We start from the raw sequence: 21,287 nt of genomic DNA, 5'->3' as shown, positions 1-21,287 counted from the left end.
ATTAATCACCTGGGAATAAACTCTATAATAACCGAGCCAGACTGCAGTCCTCAATTTAGGTCCGTAAATTCCCTGCAAATATATTTTTGTTGCAATTTGTTATAAGACAAAGGGATAAGTATCGCTAAAACTCAGATAAACAAGAAGACATGTTAAAATAATTTATTCTAAATAAGATTGACAAGAAAAATCAAAATAATTAAAAATACCCAAAAAGCGTACTTAAAAATACACACCTCATGATCAAAGGATCTTTTAAAAAGGGACAAATATTTCTCGGATCTGAAGGAATTATACACTCCCAACAGTAGATAAAATTAAGTTTAATAGAGGCTATATATTTGAGAAGTTCAAAGTAAACGATGATGTCTCAAAAGATTATGAGCAAATAGTTTAAACCTTTATGAGGATCATAAGTGTATCTGTAATCGAATTAACTAAAACTAAGCATAAGCAGTCTAAAACTTTGAGATTGATTTCCAAAAACCTGGTATCACTTTGAGATGCATTGTAAAGCAACTATTAAAAACTGGCCTTTAAGTCTCAATACCGGTATAAATTTGAAATATAAAAATATAGAATTATTTTATAAAATATTTACAAAAATTAATTTAAAATTATTCAAAGAATTATATACCTTTTATTTAGTTTTTCTTTAATACAATATTATACTAATTATCTAAACAAGCCGACTCAATCGTTTTTCGATTTCATTGATGACCAAAATGAAATTTTATTATCTTGCTACTACAGGGGGACTACAATGCAAATACAATAATAAATATCTTCAAAATTCTGCAAATAGATTTTTGTTTGGATTCTAGAAGATTTTATGTCAATTGACAAAAGTGGCGTGTGCAAAGAACACTTAAATTTTTAGCATTTTGACAGATTCACAATATCCTTTCTAAATTCATAATTCTTATCAAAACATAAACAAAACAAAAAACAAAACAGAAAACAATTCAAATTTTACAAAAGATAAGATTTTAGTTAAAAATTAGCCAAGTTTTCATTTTCAATATTTTAGTTAATTAGTTTTGTCAAATAATCTGTCCAAAACTCAGGCCATTTTATTAGGTCTATGAAAACTAAATTAACTAAAGTCTAAAGCAAGTCAATTGAAACAGTAATTAGAAAAATGATAATAGCAATTTCAATTCTAAAAGCATTAGTTGAAAGTAGAATATTTTCCAAAATTGATTTTAGAAGCCCAAAAGTAAACAAAGACTTAAACTGTGTAAAAAATGAACACACATTAAAAATTTCAAGACAAATAAAGTGCATATAAAAATTCTCAAACATTACTTATATATTAATTTATAGTAAATTATTTTTAGTCTTCATCATAACGTTGGTATGGGACATTGTAATCAGCAGTTGCACGAACAGGGAATGGGGTCGATACTAAAATGGAAAAAATAAGTTTTTATTATGACTGCATGTCTTAATAAAAGCATAACTTTGTGAAATTTAACAACTTGTAATTACCTGGTAGTAATTTTAATTTTGTGATTTTTTTGAATGTTGTAAATTGAAATTCGTTTTGAATTTTTTTTTACAATACTTGTGATCATGGTGCAAAGAAGACACCGAAACGTCAAACAATGAATAAAATTAAATTTTTAGTTTTCACTTTTTTTATCAAAAGCATAACTCTTACAAGCTTCACAACTCACTGTTGATAACTAGTTTAATGATTATAAATTTCTGAGAACCAATTTCTTGTTATGAATGTTCGCACACGATCGTTTTCTTTAGGAATTTGATAAGAATGATTAGAGATTTATTATGAATCTCTCATTACATATTTTAGTATTTTCTATAGTTTGCTATGTTTGGCATTTGTCCAAACAAAATCTACTTATGAGAAAAATTCGAACAAATGGTTTTGAGGGTTTTACAGGCCTAGACATGCATTATTAAGAGTAAAAAATAAGTGGCACTATGAATTCTTTTTACTGCATTGAAAGATTGATAAAATAATGTTAAATCCACATGTAAATCCACATATTTAGTCCTGGAACTACAAATAAGGGAAAATTTTTCTCTTGAAAAATTCAGACCGTTATTGTTTATAATGATCAATTTTTTATTCAAAATACCGAATCATGGGTAATCATAATTGGTTTCACTCCCCCGTAAATAGCTTCCCTTTAGGTATATGTAAAACCTCCTAAACTACAGAAAGTCACTATCAGAGCGTGGTGGTCCTTCTATCATTACCCATGATTCATTGGGCTGTTCCATTAAAAAACCATACAGTGGGTGGACGAACTTTTTCAAGTCAAAAAAATTATTGAAAATGTGTATACCCCCTGGAAAAAGGCAAAATTTGCAAAAACACCCTTGGAAAGATTCTTTTCATACCTTAAAGCGAGGATGGACGAACTAAAATCAGTCTTTTACCCCCTGGAAATATAAGAGTAACTCTTTTATCCCCTTTGAAAAATGAAAAAAACACCCCTTGAAAAGTCTCGGAATACTGGAAATGTTCGTCTAACCTCTGTATGGATGTAAAATTGACCCATTTCGACTTACATTTCCTTCCATCTCGTCTCCTGTATCTTCGATCATAGCAATGCTCTTTGATCATACTGATGGGTATCACCAAGACAGGAACATACGACAACACATGGACAAAGTTGATGAGACTTGTTTGACCAGTAATGGAGTAAACATTGCGAATTCCCATACTCAGGATACTGATGACTGCCAAGGTGGATAAAACAATTGTTTCGATCAAATTGACAAAATCTTTCTTGTAAGGTCGTAATTTGGCGAAGAAAAGACAAGTAACAAAACAAATTAACACCATAAAAGCTTTTTGAACCTGCAAATGGTTAACCATTAAAATACCATTACAATATATGAATACTCGACAAATAAAATAAAACACCCAAAACCAATTTCGACCAAATTTGAAGTATTCACTTACATTATCTTCAAATTTACGAAGCCATACGAAAACGGTAACATTGCTTTTTCGAAGTAGAACAATTTGAGCGATACTGAACAAAACAAGAAACAATATGACGATTGCAGCAACAATAGCATGTGGTTGATGTTTAGGTCCAAACCATTTCTCATCTGCATACATGTACACATACTTGGTACCATCAATCTGAATGTAATGGAGAATCTGAATACTAATACGTAACAAATCAGAAAAACACATTACAACAATGATGGACATGGTCTTGTAACAGCGATCCTTCAAATTGTACTGTGTATTATTTATAAAAATTTCTTGTTTGAACTTTATACAAATAACATACAATACAGCCATCCAAAACAGCATAACAATAGGTACAATAAACCCCATACTCATTTTTCCTAGCGCTGTCATACCATACCAAAGACACATAGTCGGATAAATACTATTGCGATCAGAAACTTGAAAGATTGACATGACGAAACTCAAAATTACGTCAATGGTTTGCTCTGAGGTATAAAGTGATCCAATGACTTCATAAGAATAAATACATATATTCAAATTGTATGACATAATATCAACTCCTAATGCAAAAACCAGTAAGACGAATAGAAGAAGGGTGAAAAACAAAATTGCAGTGATACCAATCCAGCCTTTTGAATTCTTGGGGCATTCCTGGCAATCGTAGCTTCCGCTAACAGCAGAAAATCCTACTTTACATTTGCTACAAAGTGTGGAGTTTTGTTGGCGATACTGTGCACACTGCCAATCGTTGTTATAATGATTAAATCTGCCTTCGTCATTATGGCAATATTCATTTGGACAGGTGTATGTTTTTGTTTGGCTAGGATTAACCCAAACATTCTTTTGTAAAAAAATATATTCAGAGTCACAAAATGCAATGTTAAGGTTTTGGTTGTTCATAATATCACATTCACACATTCCCGTATGTTGGTCAAAAGTATATCCAAATGGACATCCTTTGAAATGTAGATTAGTGAGGTTTTGCTCAAGAAAAAGATTTGAAGTAGTTTTCACTGTGATATTAAAAGCAATGGGATCTTTAGTTTTTTGCTTGAGTTGTAGTTTGATGGAATCCTTATCAGATGTTACGAAAGCATTGTTGGTGTCAATAACTACCTCCCCTTTAGGATAGATTTTAACATCCATGCTTTCGCTGACATTATTGCCTCGATCATCTTGTAGCACAATGTGTGGATTTAAGAGTTTTCCAGGGTAGGAATACCATTCGTTCCGTTTCAAAGTCCACATGCATATAGCATTAGATGCTATTGAAGATTTCTCTGATGGGAAATGAAAATTTGGCCAGCTGCTGAATACTTGTGTTTGGTTTTCGTTAAAATGTCTACAAGGCTGTACTGAGGAAATAAAGATATCATCACTATCTCCATCATTACAATCATTGTTCTGAAAAGTCACATTACCTTGAAAATTCAAATATGATATACCATCAAACTTTATGAAACATTCATAGATATTAAGTTCAGTTGTATTCCAAGGTCTCATTGGTGGACCAGCTGTTGGAGCATAAATGGCACCACCTTCCATATAAGCTGTATTATTTTCAAATAACAGTTGTGAGTTTTGGGTGAGTATCAATCTTGAGTGTTCATATAGAGCAAGAGCACCACCTGTGTCTCCAAAGTTTTGTCGAAACACAATGCTACCGTTAGCAGTCATCTGACTATTGTCAATTACAATTGCCGAGCCTCTGTTATTATATATAATATTATCATTACCGATAAAGCGCAGTTCTGATCGTAGAGCATAAAAGCTACCTTTACCTGGCAAATCAATATTGTTTGTGTTCACTATTTTAACATTTTGTAAAACAACAAATACATTTTGGAAGTGAAAAGCTCCTCCTACTTTAGCTTGGTTGCTATCAACAGTAATATTCTCCAACATGAAAATACCAATCTGTTTAGCATCATCATATGTGTCCGGCCATACAAATGCGATACCCCCTCCAATCTGGGCAGTATTATTTGAAAAAATAGAGTTTTTGAAATGTATGTGATTCCTGATTTCAGAGCTGGTAAGCCCTAAAGCACCTCCTGCGGCAGTTTGTGCATGATTATTTTTTATTTGACAGTTTATGAAACTGAAACTATTGTTCTTTGTATTTTCAGCAAAACTTATATAAATCCCAGCACCAATATTTGCTTCGTTTCCACTAACGATTACATTATTTGCAATAAAGGCATTATTTTCTGTGTTTGGACCGGATAAAAAATATACACCAGCCCCTCTTCCAAAAGGTAAATCATCATACATCGAGCTTCCCAATGAGGTTTTAGCAGTGTTAAAGTTATCTTTAAAAAGACTAGATTCAATATTGATTTCCTGGTTACTTCCCTTGAAGCTAGATTGAAAGGTTATCAAAACGCCACCACCAATTGCATAGTATTCATTTTCATGCGAAACGTTCACAAAAGCGGATTTGACAACTGAGCTTTCTCTGAGAAAAACGTTTGAGTCAACAAATGCAAATCCATAGCCAGCACTCAATGATAGATGTGTACTTTTAATATTAACATTGTCACATTGAATAAATGCAATTGCACTAGATATATTCAAAAGTCCTTGATTCCAATCTATGGAAGATATCATACCACAGTCATTGAAAGTTATATTCTCAAAAATTACATGTGATGATTTTGAAAATATCAGCCCTGATTGATTACTACAAAAAACATTGGTGTTCTCTGTCCTAGAAAATATTGTAACGTTTTTGATATTGTCTTTTTGAATTGGAGATTGCAGAGTTGTTGTGTTTGTCAGAGAAATGCAATCTCCATCTTTGACAACACCAAAGGCTGCGTGCAATGATCCACATGTAAAGGAGCTGCCTTTTTGGGTACAGTCATCAGGTGATTCATCATCGTCAATAAAAATTGTCCTTTTACAGTTTCCAGCAACAAAGTGTAAATAAAATGCTGCAGTTATGTAAACAATCAGTGAGAATCTTAAACCAGCAACCATCATAACCTGAAATGAAGTGAAACAGAAAGCATATAAAACTGTTCCAGAGTTTGACACAATTGTTTTGGATAAAAATCTTATTAATGTTAAAATCAACAAAAAATCAGAGTTATTAAACTTTTTAAATTATTCTTTTAAAGTAAATTACTGGTTTTGCAAAATAGGCATTAGCAATAACCTCATCATTAGACTGGCTTTGAAAGTTATATTTCAAGTTAATATATTTCAAATTAATTTCAAGAAAACCTTAGTGGAAAGAATGTAATGAAACAAAATCTGGATCACCAATATGTCTAATGTTCCCGAACTTTTGATTTAGTAAAGTTAAGACTTGTTGAGTGAATTTTTCTTAGGGAGAAAGAGTGGCACTCTCCCCTTCCTTTGGGTGGATAGCTATCAAAAGGGGAGCCTTCAGGTTACCTCTAACTGCGGTTACAGACTTACTATACTAACTTAAAGTGTCCCACTTTCACCAGGCAAAAGTTTGTCTAGTTTCACATTGTCATTTTGTTAACAAATCAAAAAATGAGAGAGATTTGAAACCTATTTTGACCAATACATTTTATTTTTGAACATTTTCTGTGTGAAAATAAAAGGCGCACAACATTTTAAGAAACATTCCTCTAATTAGGGTATAAATATACCTCTGGGATAGAGTTTGCGGCTTTTATGTCTTTTTGTCCTAATTTCTCTATATTTTCTATCAAAATAATCATATACCAGAGATTACAGGAGGCGCCAAAATTAAAGGGTGTGCAAATACCCAACTTCAAGGAGTGTTCAAAAATAAAAGGTGCCAAGATTGGAGGCCTGAAAATAAATGGGATTAAGGCTCTTTATTGCCTTACTGTAAAGTTGAATTACCTTTGACGAAAAGGGTAGGTTAAGACCATGAAAAAAGTTTTCAATCATTGAAACTCCCTGCTATTCTATGCGGACAGGCAAGCGCATATCTGCCCATTATGAGCGCATATCTGCCCCTAGCATGCATCCAGACGGCTGTGCACCCTCCCGGTGGTGCACCTGTGTGTGGGGTCTTCCTGGAGGAAAAGGTATCATAACAGTTAGTCAAACTCGTGAGGTCTATTCACCCATTAATTATATACTATATGTCACTCTATAAATAACCTTGAATTTCGAGCAGCCGTCGTTCCCCAGTGGTATAGACTACATGTTTTGTAATCAGAAACATGTAGGTTCGAACTGAGGTAAAGTATTAAAAAGTTTCAAAAAATTCTCTAAGTCTCGGTGCATCATGAAGATTTAGCCGTAAGTGATGCCAATCCTTTAAAATCGCTGTTTTGGTGTAAGATTTAACTTCCTGGACTAAGATTCCACTGCCCCTTTTCTAGAAGCTTTTCTATAGAAAAATAGAAGTATAAACTAGATCTAGCTAGTTGAAAAATGAGCTTTGGAAAGTTAAGGGCAGTCTCCTTCTTATTTAATAACACAAGATTTTCTGTACATTTCATATTCATTCCATGTGGAATCTTTTATGTTACTGTGTTGCATATAAATAACTAATAACTAAGCATTTGTGCCCGGAGCTCTTAAAAGTACACATACAAAATAAGTTACAAATTTTAAATAGCATAGTTTTCTAATTGTCTTTTTAATCTACCATGAAGTGTTATACCGAGCGCTGATTTTTAGTTTCAATAACTTGCTCTCACTCGTTTGGTTTCCATAATAAAAAGAAAGTCATTATTGTGAACTTTGTATTTCCACTACCATCAACTGCTCTAACTTGGGACTATCTGACAAAACATGGGATGGCATTTCACCGAACCTCCAAAGTCATTTGATTTGAGTTAATGAACGGCGTATTAAAAAATACACGATTTCTCTTTCGCACTAAAAGTAGGCTTCTAAATCGAAACATGAAAAAAATCCATAGTCGAACACACGCGAGTGTCTGTGCACTTTAAGAGGAACGAAGAAGTATGATTGATAAACTTGGTGGAGTTATCAAAACAAATTTGTTGTCAAAGAGATTTTACAGCAAGTTAAGAAAATACAGGCCAGATATCAACCAGTCTGGGCCAACAGATCTGGGAAACAGATGTTTGAAAAAAGCTCATTGCTGGATGCTTTTGATATTTGATTTTTGATAGTCAGCTGATTGCTTTCTTTTCTAGCTGGAAACTAGTGTAAACTATACTATACTATATTCCTCCTATCATCCAGGCGTCCGCGCTCGATAGGATCGATCATCGGAACGGCTCGATGACGGATCGATATGTGATCGATGGATTACTTATCGATCCGGATAGGAGATCGGTGGAAGATTCAGCCATTAAAAAGTCTTGAGTATCGATCCTTCGTTGATCCATTATCGAGCTAGTATTTCAATCGAGTATATCGATTCGTCATCGTTCGTTAATCGATTCGTCATCGTTCGTTAATCGATTCGTCATCGATCGTTAATCGATTATGCATCGATTATAAATCGATTATGCATCTATCATGTATCGATCATACATTGAGCCCGTAAATCCTCGAATAAGCTTATTTAAATTTTCAGGCTCTAAGGGGGGTGCTTATTATATCAGGTACCCGAGAGTACCATATTGGTCATTTTTAAGCCGCCCCCTCCGCTTTTTTAATTTCGGCAAGGGGATCGAGTTTCAGGTTTCATGTTGCTTGTTTCAATTTTTCATGCCAAAATTCTCAAATCACTTTTTAACCTGAATATGCTAGAAATAGGTCTATTAAAAGGGATTGACTTGAGAACTGTTAATAGCTTATATCGCAAGCACTTAATGGCACTTAATCATAATAACAATTTTCTCGCATTCTCCTCTTTACAGATAACAAACGAAAGTTTGCAACCAGTTAGGAAACACAATTTAATGGAAGTAGTATCTGAAAGTGTTTGTATTGAAACTATATCAAGTTTCCAACCAAACGCACGTGTCGGAGCTAGGGCTCAGGCGAAATTCCGTAATCTAAACCTTCCAGATGTTGAAAGTTTCCCCGACCTTCCCAGAGCTTTCTTAGCGTGTCGAAAGAAAATTTCTACATCGGTGCCAGATAAGTACCGATAAGTAAATCCGGTTTGACGCCATTAGATCGATATGGATCGGTTAATCAATATAAAAAAGCGGTCGATATTTTGATTGGATCGATAGAGGTGTCGATAGGAAATCGATAGGTAATCGATAGGTGTCGATAGGTAATCGATAGGTGTCGATAGGTATTTCTATTTCTATTTCTATTCAATAATTCAGAGGGTACATACGTACAATTTCCTGAATGTAAAATAAAATGGTAATAAAATAAAATCTATCTAAAAATATAATAAAATCTAGAATTTAATAAAAAGGCAACCACTTTGGATTAAGAGGTAATTGAATATTGCAGAAAAAATAATTTAGATTACTGAGGAATTTAATTGGTTACCAAAAGAGCTACATGGCTGTATTGACATTGAAAACAAACTAAAAGGCTAAAAATGTGAACGATAAAAATATGTGAAGGATAAAAACAATTCTGAGTAAAAACATTTTATTAACTAATATATAAAACATAAGATAAATTGAAATAAATTAGATTGCAAGGTTGAATTGAGGAGAAAAACTACAGAAGAAGTTATGACCTCACGCATCACTGAGAGAATTTTGAAAACTTGATAAGACAAGACAAGATTAATTAACACTGAGATTTGAAGCAAACTTAAGAAAATAATCTATTTGAGGAAGGCCACTAATTTATCATTAAATATATCTAACGACTCAGCATTAACCAGACCAGCTGAAAGCATATTCCATTCTTTGATTGTGTATGGGTAGAAGGAGTAGGTATACCGTTGAATTGCACCTTGGATTGGCTGAAATCGAAGATCATTGCATCTCTGAGGTTTAATGGTATTAGGAGGCATGAACTTGATTCCATGGTGAAACTGGTAGAGAGATGTTAAGCGCTTGACTGTACGCCTCTGCTCCAATGTTTGCAGGTCAAGGTTCTTAATCATACTAGTTGGAGAGGCTTCTCGTTGCCATTGATTAGAAATCCATCTAGCTGATTTTCGTTGTACAGACTCTATGTGTCGATTGAGTTTTAGATTTCCTACTGGGTCCCATACTATTGATGCATATTCGATTATGGGTCGTACAAAGGTTTTGTAGCATTGGAGTTTAACTTCCTTGTCACACATTCGAAGATTTCGTTGCAAAAAATGTCGACAGTTATGAGCCTTTGCAGACGTTGTTGTGATATGTTTGTTGAATGTTAATTTGCTATCCAAGATCACTCCTAGATATTTAGCTGATTTTACCAATTCGAGATTGTAGCCATGGATTGAATATGTTTCTTCAGTTTTTTTGTGTTTATTTGTAAATCGCAGGACTTTACATTTGTCAGCATTAAACTCCATGGACCAGTCCTTTTCCCATTGGGTAAGGTGGTTCATGTCATTTTGCAGATCTCTGGCATCTTTGATTGATTTGATGGATTTGTAAAGTAGAGCGTCATCAGCAAAAAGACTTATCTCTGAGGATGTGACTGCTAATGATATGTCATTTATATATACTAAAAACAGCAGGGTCCCAGTACCGATCCTTGTGGGACTCCGGATGTTACTTTTCCCTCTGGTGATTCTACGCCTCTAACGAGTACTTTTTGGGTTCGGTTACTGAGAAAATCCTCTATCCAAGTCAACAAGTTGTTTTTGATTCCATAGAAGCTTAGCTTTAAAAGTAACTTGCGGTGACAAACTTTGTCAAAGGCTTTACTGAAGTCCAAAAGTATAGCATCAGTTTGCCCTTTTTCATTCAATATCTTGACTAGATCATTAACAGTTTTTACTAATTGTGTCTCACAGGATCGTTTCTTTCTAAATCCATGTTGTCGGTCAGTGAGGATGTTTTGCTGCTCTAAATGGTTGATTATGTGACTGTGAATTATGTGTTCGAGTGTTTTACATAGTACAGATGTTAGGCTCACAGGGCGGTAGCTTTCAGGGTTTGATCTGCTTTTGTTGTTGCCTTTATATAGCGGAGTAATGGTTGCTTTGCGCCAGTCATCTGGAATTTTTGATTGCTTCAGCGAAGCTTGAAAGATGAGAGTAAGGGGTTTACTTATTATATCAGCACACTCCTTCAAAATTCTGGTGGAAATTTGATCTGGTCCATTAGCTTTGCTGGGGTTGAGCTCTGAAAGTAATTTTTGAACACCATTTTGTGTTATTTCTAATTCACTGATGGGTGGACAGGTATTTCCTTTTATATCTGGTGTTCGGCCGTCATCTTCTGAAAAAACACTCAGAAATTGATTATTGAGGATTTTTGCAATTTGAGTGTCATCAGTAAAAGTATTTCCATTTGAGAGCAAAGAAGTGATTCCGATATTATCCTGCTTTTTCGATTTGATGTAACTGTAGAACTTTTTCGGATTTGATTTGTGTTCTGATAAAAAATTGTCGTTGATAAATTTATCACAAGTTTGTTTACAAGTCAATCTTGCTTTCTTTGCAGCTTTTATGTATTTGTTCCAGTCAGCTGATTGCTTTGTGCGTTTGTATCTATTATATAATCTTTGCTTTTTTCGAACAGCACGTCTACATGATTGGTTAAACCACCGTTGGTTGTATCGTTTAGTTGAATTTTTGCACGGTACATTGCTTTCTTGAGCAGTAGTAATGATATTTTTGAATTTTAACCACAAGTTATTGATCGGTGTATCGGTTGTTTCGTTTTCCAAGAATTGGTCTGACGCTTGTCTTACATCTTGCTTCATCTGGTCGAAGTTAGCACGGTTCCAGAGGTAGATTTTTCGTTGTACAGGTCGCTGTCTTTTAGGGTGGCAATAAACGTCAGCAAGAACAGCTGTCTGGTGATCTCCAAAACCTGGTGTTGGTCTGCAGCTTTCGATGAAGGACGGTCTGTTGGTAATGAGTAGGTCTAAGATAGATTTTTGTCTGGTTGGAAAATTGACAGCTTGGGAAAGACTGTTTATGTCAAATGCCTCAAGATATTGCTCATTCAGTGCTCGAGGGTATTGAGATCCAGTAATTGTGTATGACTCCCAATCAACATCTGGTAGATTGAAATCTCCTCCGATAAACTGAGGGTTTGATTTGAATTTTTTGGACAGGTTGTTTATTGATTGGACAAGGTCATTGTTTTCCTGAATTGAGCTGTTTGGTGATCGATAGCAAGATGAGATGATTATGGGCTTCTGGAATGTCTCCACTTTTACAGCGATTATTTGATGACTGTTAGAAGCCTTTATGGGTTCAGTGATCAAAGATTCCTTTGCAATGATGATAACGCCTCCGTACCCATCATTACGGTCACACCGATGAACAATTTGATAGCCTGTTTTTGGGATAAGCTCAGAGTTAAGAATGTTACAAGATAGGTGTGTTTCAGTCCCAATCAAAATGTCTATATCATTTGTAATGAGATAATTTGAAAGTTCTTCATTTTTGTTGTAAATACTTTGAAAGTTACAGATAACAATTCGAAGCTTACTGACTTTTTTCTTTGGAAGATTGTTTTCAATACTTGAAGCGGAACTGCAAGAAGAGATTGAGGTGTCAAAGAGACTGTTCGAAATATCTGCCAGTGCACAACCTGGACAAAGCCACTCCAAACTCTCCTCGTTAACATGACATTGTAAATTTGGTCGCTCATTGACGAACATTTGCGGTGAAACCATTGATTACAAAGGTCACAAGCGATGGAAGCACCTGTAGTGACAGCTTTTCGACATTCGCCACATGGATATTTCACTTTCGAAGCTGGTCCAGGGTTTAATTCGACCGATCCACTGATTATCAATAGTAGTTGTTGAAGTGTTGCACTTGTGCTCATTTTGTATGGATTGTATGGATAGTTTCGGTGTTCCTGATGAGAAAGGGCAAAGGAGAACAAGGAGATTTCATTCTTAGACAGGATTTTGCAGCAGAGTAGAGAATTCCCTTGGTTTAATGAAACCTCTTCTCTGGTGGGTTGCCAGATGAAAACCAAGAATAAGATTTTAAACAGGTTCATCATGAATCGAGTCAGAGAAGATAGAATAGAATATGAGGTACCTGCTCAGCTGCACGTGGATCCAATCACACGTACAGCCGGTCCTTGGTTATTTGCCGAAACCTCAAGGGTATCTACACACACGTTCCTTGGTTTGCCCACTTGTGTCCTTGTGTCCTTGTCAGTTTCAAACCAAATGCTTCTTGTTGTTTGTATTGTCTTGTTTGTTTTTGTAAATTTTCTTTTTAGTTACACTGAAAAAGATGGCTCCACCGGTTTCCCAGGTTTTGCCTTAAACTCAAATTTGAAGTAATTAGTGTTTCTTTTTAATTGTAATCGATAGGTAATCGATAGCGAGAAAGATCGATTAATATTAGAGCTTGATTTTTAGAAAGAGTCGATAGGGTCGATAAGATCGATAAAAGATTGATGATAGATCGATAACTAATCATAAGCTTAAAAAAATCTTGAGTATCGATCCTCTATCGATCTATCGATAAGTAATCCATCGATCACATATCGATCCGTCATCGAGCCGTTCCGATGATCGATCCTATCGAGCGCGGACGCCTGGTATCATAAAACTTTACAAAAGTACAACAGAAGGTTGAAAATGGCAAATGGTCCACAAAATTGAAAATGGATGGGAGTTAAGTAAAAATAAAATATACCAGCCAAATTAAACTTACCTTTCCAAAATTGTGAATCCTTTAAATTTGTCACAACTTAGAATGCTAAAACCTTACGAAAAAAAGGTTTATTGGATGACTGACATAAACTGACGCCTTCTTTCTCTACTTTTACACTCGCTGTCAAAGATTTGAAATTTTTAGGCTTGGGTACAAGTCAAAAATAAAATTCCTAGAATTTCAAATTTTCTGACCTTTGAACTCTCTGTTTGTCCGCTATTTTGAGCCACCGGTATCAAGCTCCGTAATATCGGAGTGAACTTTGCTAAATCCAATCCAATTCCTTGACAGCCATTCTGAAATGGAAAGAGTTACATCGGATCACCCAAAGTACCCTCATGTTTTTTTTTTATTTTCTTATCTCTGATCCTGTCTCTCTCTTTTCTGACTGTCTGAGTTTCTGAGTTTCTGAGACTTAGTTTCTCATTTCTGACTGAGTTTTCATACCTGTCAATCATTTGTCCATCAATTTCGACAAACCTAATTTTCGCACCGAGTGGGATTCGAACCACCACCAAAGAAAGACCTTCAGATTCGGTAGCCAGCGCTCTATCCACTGAGCCATCGCCGCATAGCAAATCCACGCAATTCATAACATATTATACCAAACTAGCAAAAGACGGGGGTAATGTTATTATAATATGGGTAAAAGTACCCCTTTTTTAAACCTGACTGAAATTCGAGCCGTTACTAGCAACCCTGCGGGGCCCAAGGCGCCGAGTATGCACCCGGCACAGTGACAAGCCGTTACTAGCAACCCTGACCCTACCTAACTGTTAGTTAATCAATTCCAAACAACAAAACCCCCGGAAAGGTGACTATCAGCGATCCGTGGATAAAAAAATAAAAAAATGAAAAATAAAAAAATGAAGGTAACTTTGGGTGATCCGATATAACTCTCTCCTTCTGAAATCAAAATGGGGCAAAATTTACGTGTGGGATGTTATGATATGATATGATATGATATGATATATTTCTTTTTTCAGATCTATTTACAGTTAAAAACGGTAGGTACCTACGTTTATACTATCACTATCCATTCGATAGGGATTTGAGAAAGTAAGTATGTTTCAGAATCTTTCAAAGCAGGTTGGTGCACAATTTTAAGTCAATACACCGTTTAGGAGTCTCGCCATTTCACGGTACTCCATTGACCATTGCAGAGGCCCGGTAAAAATGGTAGGTAAAAATGCGCACTTTAGTACTGTGAAAGGTTAGAGGAATGTAAACATTGTGAATTTTTGTCTCTCCTTTAAAGAGAATGATTTAGATATTTGAACATGATATCAATGATAATTTTATAAGTCTCTCCTGAAAATTTCACAAAAATTCATCAAGAGGAAAAGAAGTTATGATTAAAAGGAGTTCTTTACCTACCGTTTTTCTGCTATGTTTCCTTATGAGAACCAGATGTTTACCTACCGTTTTTTTACGGAGGAGAGTGAATTTTCCGTGATCGCTAAAATCAAAACAATGGAAAATTGGATTGACGCGTGCGCAGTCGACACTCCTAAACGGTGTATTGCAGGCAAATTTCCAGGATTTGGAGCTGCTACCGTTTTTAATCAGAAGATTGAGTTTCAGAAATCAGAATGAATGTACCTGCCTTAGTAGCGACTCCAGAAAAGACAAACCTCCAAAATGTGATCGGCTATTGCTCATTCCGACATTTTAAATTTTCCGGGGGTTTTGCTGTTTGTTTGGGATTGTTTAGGTCAGGGTTGCTAGTAACGGCTTGTCACTGTGTCGGGTGCATACTCGGCGCCTTGGGTAGCAACTCCAGAAGATTTTTCAAGTTTTAATTTTTTTTTCAAAATCTATCCTATCTTGTAGAGCTTTGAAAAAGAAAGAAAATGAGGGGTCATAGGCCTCCAGAGGATTAGTGGTTGTAAAGATATTCAAATTTTAGTGTCAAAAATTTGACTAAAAATGTCAAAAAAAAGGTTAGGAAAATAGCTTGGAAAGATTCGAAAAATGTGTCAAAAAAGAAAAAAAAGAAAATTTCCAGTCATGCTTCTTAAATTTTGCATATCTCTTTTTCTAGTGTAGCTAGAGACCTCAAATTTGGAGGGAGAATTCTTTGATGGTGTTAAAATATTATTATATAAAAATATTTGTAAAATATTTAGTATATTTATCAAAATAACGAAAGATATATCTTTTTTTGAAAAAGAAGACATTGCATTGTTTTATTTTTGTTTTTGAAGAAAATAGCTGGAAAGGTTGAAATGAGTCAAAAACGGTGGTAGGACCCTTTTCAAGGGGCCTCTGGAAATGGAGGAACAAAAACTTATGAGTAAAGAATAAGTTTTTCTGAAAGGAGAAACCCAAATGAAAGAAAATCCATTTCGGCAAAAATAAAAACTTTTTTTTGGGACATTCCCATGTTAAAGAAGCAAAAAAGTTAAAAAAACTACATGAAAATGAAAGAACTAGAATTAGCGATTGTGATTTTTGAATTCCTCACCCTTTTTCTGATATACATACAAAGTTTCAGCCTTCAAATTTATTTTCCTCCGTTTCCAGACACATTTGTTCTTCGAATGTTGCAAATTTTTTTTCTCCCGTCGGCAAACAATTTTCAAAATGTTGCAAAACGTTCGGCATTTTACCAATTTGCCGTCTAGCCCGTGTCCACAGTGTTATATACCGCTGGAAAGCTAAGATCACGGGCTTTCATTTAGTAAAAACCGGAACGCTTTAGCATACATAGAAAAGAAGTTCCAAGGGTTCAAAGTTCACGGAAAAATGAAACATTTCATTTGACGTCAACGAAAGTTGCATGACTTCTGGAGTCGCTACCTTGGGCCCGCAGGGTTGATGCTAGTAACGGCTCGAATTTCAGTCAGGTTTAAAAAAGGGGTACTTTTACCCATATTATAATAACATTACCCCCGTATTTTGCCAGTTTGGTATAAAATGTTATGAATTGCATGGTTCTGCTGTGCGGCGATGGCTCAAGGGATAGAGCGCTGGCTTCCGGAACCGAAGGTCTTTCTTACGACCCTCGACATGGCCCGAGAATTCTCGGGCCTCTTCGGGCCATGTTCGGGCCGAGAGACCCTATCAATTCTTTTGGCCCGAACATGACCCGAGTCCTTCGGGCCATGTTCGGACCATGTCAGGAGATTCCATATTTAAATTAATTCAGCATGTCCAGTCAAACAAAATAGTACAAAATAAGATTTGTCTGTTTTGTTTATATCGCTCAAAAAAACTTTACGAGCTTCCCGTGGACACAATGAAGTATAAGCCCGAAGGGCTAGAAGTCGATCTCTTTGGTAAGATTTGAAGCCAACAAATCCTACCAAAGTTGCGCGGCCTTGAGCAGCTCGCCTGGTTTTTACACAAATGACAGATTGAAACTAAAATTTACCGCTAAATTTCGAAAAAAATATCAATCATAAACCAAGGAATTGCTAGATTCAATCTGTCGTCAAAAATGTGGCGCATTTTTTAAGGCTTCACTTTTTCTTGCCTGAGAAAGGTTAGAGATTGAACTCTAGCCCTTCGGGCTTTAAACTCAATGCGTGGACACGCTTCAGTTTAAAACCAGGACCAGTTTACTAGCAAATATTTCCACCCTAAGTATATTTATAACTATGTTTTCATACCAAATAAGACATTTAATATTTATATGAATTTACAACATTCATATATTTAAAATATAAATAAGAGAAACCAAGTTTTTCTCAAAGAAAATGTTAAAAAAATTCAGTCCTGGAATTACGCGCCTGTTTAAATCATGTTTTCAAAAATTGGCCCGAGTGTGGCCCGAACACGGCCAGAATTCTCGGGCCAGCTCGGGCCATACTCGGGCTTTACGCGAATTCCAATAAAAGTGTTGGCCCGAGAATTCTCGGGCCATGCCGAGGGTCGTTCTTTCTTTGGTGGTGGTTCGAATCCCACTCGGTGCGAAAATTAGACTGGTCGAAATTGATGAACAAATGATTGACAGGTATGAAAACTCAGTCAGAAATGAGAAACTAAGTCTCAGAAACTCAGAAGCTCAGACAGTCAGAAAAGAGAAGGACGGGATCAGAGATAAGGATCACATTTCGGAGGTTTGTCTTTTATGTTTTCCACTCCAGAAGTCATGCAACTTTCGTTGACATCAAACCAAATGTTTCATTTTTCTGTGAACTTTGAACTCTTGGAACTTTTTTTTTATGTATGCTAAAGCGTTCCGGTTTTTACTAAATGAAAGCCCGTGATCTTAGCTTTCCAGCAGTATATAACACTTGTGGGACACGGGCTAGACGGCAAATTGGTAAAATGCCAAACATTTTGCAATATTTTGAAAATTGTTTGCCGACGGGAGAAAAACAATTTACAACTATCGAAGATCAAATGTGTCTGGAAACGGAGGAAAATGTATTTGGAGGCTGAAACTGTGTATGTTTATCAGAAAAAGGGTGAGGAATTCAAAAGTCACAATCGCTAATTCTAGTTCTTTCATTTTCATGTAGGTTGCATACCTTTTAATGTTCAAAACCAAAAAACTGAAACTGTTCCACTAAACTGCAGATGGTTTGGGTTTGTTTACCTAAACAAAGAAGCTGTTACATTGCTAATTCGATTTCTAGGATCTTGCCTGAAGTCACAGCAACGAATTTCAAAATGGTAGCCCAGCAGAAGAAAACATTAAAGCTTAGGGCTTATGCATGCGTGCGCTTAGTGAACCAGCGTAAACAAAATGTATTGCTTGGTTAGAATAATGGTTTAGCAAAACAAAAAATCAAATGGTGCAGTTTGTTTGCTAAACCCTCGGTTTAGCGAACAAAGAAAACACAGAAAAAAGACTGTTGGCTTTGATCATCTGTTTAGGTAAACTTTTAAATGAATCAATGCGTTCGCTAAACCCTCTGTTTCACTTTTTTGGGTTTTTGGCTAAATGGTATGCACCCGTAGTTTTTTTAACTTTTTTGCTTCTTTAGCATGGGAATGTCCCAAAAAAAAGTTTTTATTTCTGCCGAAATGGATTTTTTTTTCATTTGGGGTTTCTCCTTTCAGAAAAACTTTTTCTTTACTCATAAGTTTTTGTTCGTCCATTTCCAGAGGCCCCTTGAAAATGGGTCCCTACCACCTTTTTGACTCATTTCAACCTTTTCCAAGCTATTTTCTTCAAAACAACAAAATAAAACAATGCAATGTCTTCTTTTTTTCAAAAAAAGATATTCTTTCGTTATTTTGATAAAATATACTAATATTTTACAAATATTTTTATATAATAATATTTGAACACCATCAAGAATTCTCCCTCCAAATTTGAGGTCTCTAGCTACATTAGAAAAAGAGATATGCAAAATTTTAGAAGCATGACTGGAAAATTTCTTTTTTTTCTTTTTTGACACATTTTTCGAATTTTTCCAAGCTATTTTCCTAACCTTTTTTTTGACATTTTTAGTCAAATTTCTGACACTAAAATTTGAATATCTTTACAATCACTAATCCTCTGGAGGCCTATGACCCCTCGTTTTCTTTCTTTTTCAAAGCTCTACAAGATAGGATAGATTTTGAAAAAAAAATTAAAACTTGAAAAATCTTCTGGAGTTGCTAACTTAGGCTCAAAAAAAGCAGACAGGAGGTCTGGCTCACTGACCTTTATATAACCCTGGACAAAGCAATATCTGCTATCTTTGATTGGAGTTTTTTTAGAATTGGTACCCAAGGAGAAGCCATTGCAATGCTAAAAATTAACGTCTAACGCCGCTACATCATCAAAAGAATTTAAGGGAAAGTAGACGACCCTGCCTATGCCCGGGACAGTCCGGGGCAAATGTCTGGGGTCTGAAAAAAATAACTTTTTCCCCGGACCTACGTCCGGGGCTCCATTTTTTGCGCCATAAATTTACCCCGGACGTATATCGCCAATTAAATTAAAAATTAAAAATAAAAAAAATAACTTTACTTACCTTTCTCTGTCTGATCAGGATCCATTTTTCAGCTTTCGGTTAGATTTTAGAATTTGATTGCTGAACAAACCACGCTTGAGATTTAAGGTTCAAATACAGGCCTCACACACGAAACGCCAAAATCAGGACATTACAAGATCTTTTGGAAGACGGCGTTTGTCCACGGAAGAATATTTCAATGAATTAGAAAAAAGCCCGCGCGGTCAGCGATTCTATAAAAAGCGACCGCGCAGGCTGTCTGGGGCGTCCGGGGTAGTCTCTCAAAAACAAATAATACGGACCCCGGGCACGCATCAAAAAAACCCCGGACTGTCCCGGGGCATAGGCAGGGCCGTGAAAGTAGACCTAGCTCTCTCGATGCATTTACACCACTATCGAGTAGTGTCGACATTAGGGTACCAATTTTCAAAAAACTCCGATCAAAGATTTTTTGCTTGGCTGGGATTGAGAAGCTTTGTCCAGGGTTATATAAAGGTCAGTGGTCTGGCTCTGGGGTCTTGTAAACAGCCCAACCAACAGGACAGTCCTGGTGTGGTCTATGGGGCAAAGCCCCAAGAAAATTATGCTTTTTTGCGGAATAAGTGCTATAATATCAAATATTTGAAGACATTTTTCACTACAGTAATTAACCTTTTTCCTCCATAGCTAATTTTATTTTTCATAAATATTGAGTTCCAAAACTCAATTAAAGATTCAGTTTCTACTACCATTATCCGGTAGCAGAAAGCCCCTGGAAATTTGCCTGAATTGGTGATTGGATACCGAGCGCCGAGAGATTGGGTAACATGCATAGCCCTCAAATGAATGACCTGTCAGTATAGACTTAAACTCGTATATCAAGATTACAGGATTCGAGTACGGGCCGATTTTACTTTCGTTTTAAGTGGTTCCATTTTCGATTTCAAGCCAACATCTTAGCAACAGGGTGCTCGCCCATAGTTACAGGGGTTTGTGCAAAAAACTAAACATAGAAAATTTTCCAAATCCCTCATTTCGATTAGGGGTCTTCGACAAAAAACTTTCGAATTTTTTATCGGCATTGGGCCGATAAGGGGGTAGGGGGGTCTAACTACATAGGGTACCGATAAAAAAACAAGTATTGGGATGAAAATATTTTCAGTTAATTTCTTTCTGATTTCGTCCACAAACTCCACTGAAAGCATACAATTTCACTTGCTTTCACCTTCGCGCACAAATTCGCTACTTTAAAAGTCAGCGTGCTGCTGTTTCTTTCGAAATGTTGCAACTTCATCGCGTCTTTTTAACTTTGTTTTGATTAACAATATCAATGCGGATATGAACAAACTCAATGTTGGTGCAAATACATAGACAAAAATTCAACGCGATTGCAGGCATGATTGGAAAAAATGTGTTTTCCAAGATGTAAAAGTTGGTTTCGAAAAAGTTTGGCCGATAAGAGCAAGGGGGGAGGGGGTCTGGAGCTTATTGGCTCAATGCCGATAAAAAATTTGAAAATTTTTTGTCGAAGACCCCTTAAAGCAGTTAAGAAATGACTTTTTTGCACCTAATTCTTCAAAAAGAAAATATTTAAGATTTTAAGTTCTTCTTTTATTCAATGATCTTTTACGGCGCTTTGTTGACAATCTAACTATCGCCTCAAATTCCCGGTTTCTTCTGTGTAAATTGAAGATGAGAAGAAACCTAAGCCACAGATCACGGATTGAAACAAATATATAAACAGATATGAAGGGTGGGATTTTACAGACACCCATCTTTTTCTTGGGAAGTTAATCTTCAAATTACTTTT

The 21,287-nt window shown here is 35.7% G+C and overlaps 1 protein-coding gene across 1 annotated transcript; it reads right to left on the bottom strand.

Annotated features, from left to right (window-relative positions):
- Positions 1 to 131: 131 nt before the first annotated feature.
- LOC136799650 (uncharacterized) lies at positions 132 to 13,901 on the bottom strand. The gene is made up of 3 exons (XM_067056366.1): positions 13,799 to 13,901; positions 2,542 to 5,947; positions 132 to 1,407 (listed from the first exon to the last, which is right to left on the bottom strand). Exons 2-3 carry the CDS (start codon positions 5,942 to 5,944, stop codon positions 1,337 to 1,339), a joined length of 3,474 nt encoding a protein of 1,157 aa, XP_066912467.1. The 5' UTR covers positions 5,945 to 5,947; positions 13,799 to 13,901; the 3' UTR covers positions 132 to 1,336.
- Between the last annotated feature and the right edge of the window lie 7,386 nt (positions 13,902 to 21,287).

Source organism: Clytia hemisphaerica, unplaced genomic scaffold, assembly GCF_902728285.1.
Source record: "Clytia hemisphaerica strain Z4C2 unplaced genomic scaffold, Clytia hemisphaerica genome assembly, whole genome shotgun sequence".
In the NCBI taxonomy this organism is placed as follows: Eukaryota; Metazoa; Cnidaria; class Hydrozoa; order Leptothecata; family Clytiidae; genus Clytia; species Clytia hemisphaerica.
Note: the sequence above shows the minus strand (reverse complement) of the source record. Positions and strands in the feature narration are given on the sequence as shown.

Bases quoted from the DNA above. Each gene is read 5' to 3' on its own strand.
- LOC136799650 (XM_067056366.1), bottom strand. From the start codon at position 5,944: ATGATGGTTGCTGGTTTAAGATTCTCACTGATTGTTTACATAACTGCA. The intron at 1,408-2,541 runs GTAAGTCGAAAT...TTTCCATTTTAG, and splicing joins GAGACGAGATGGAAGGAAAT to TATCGACCCCATTCCCTGTT.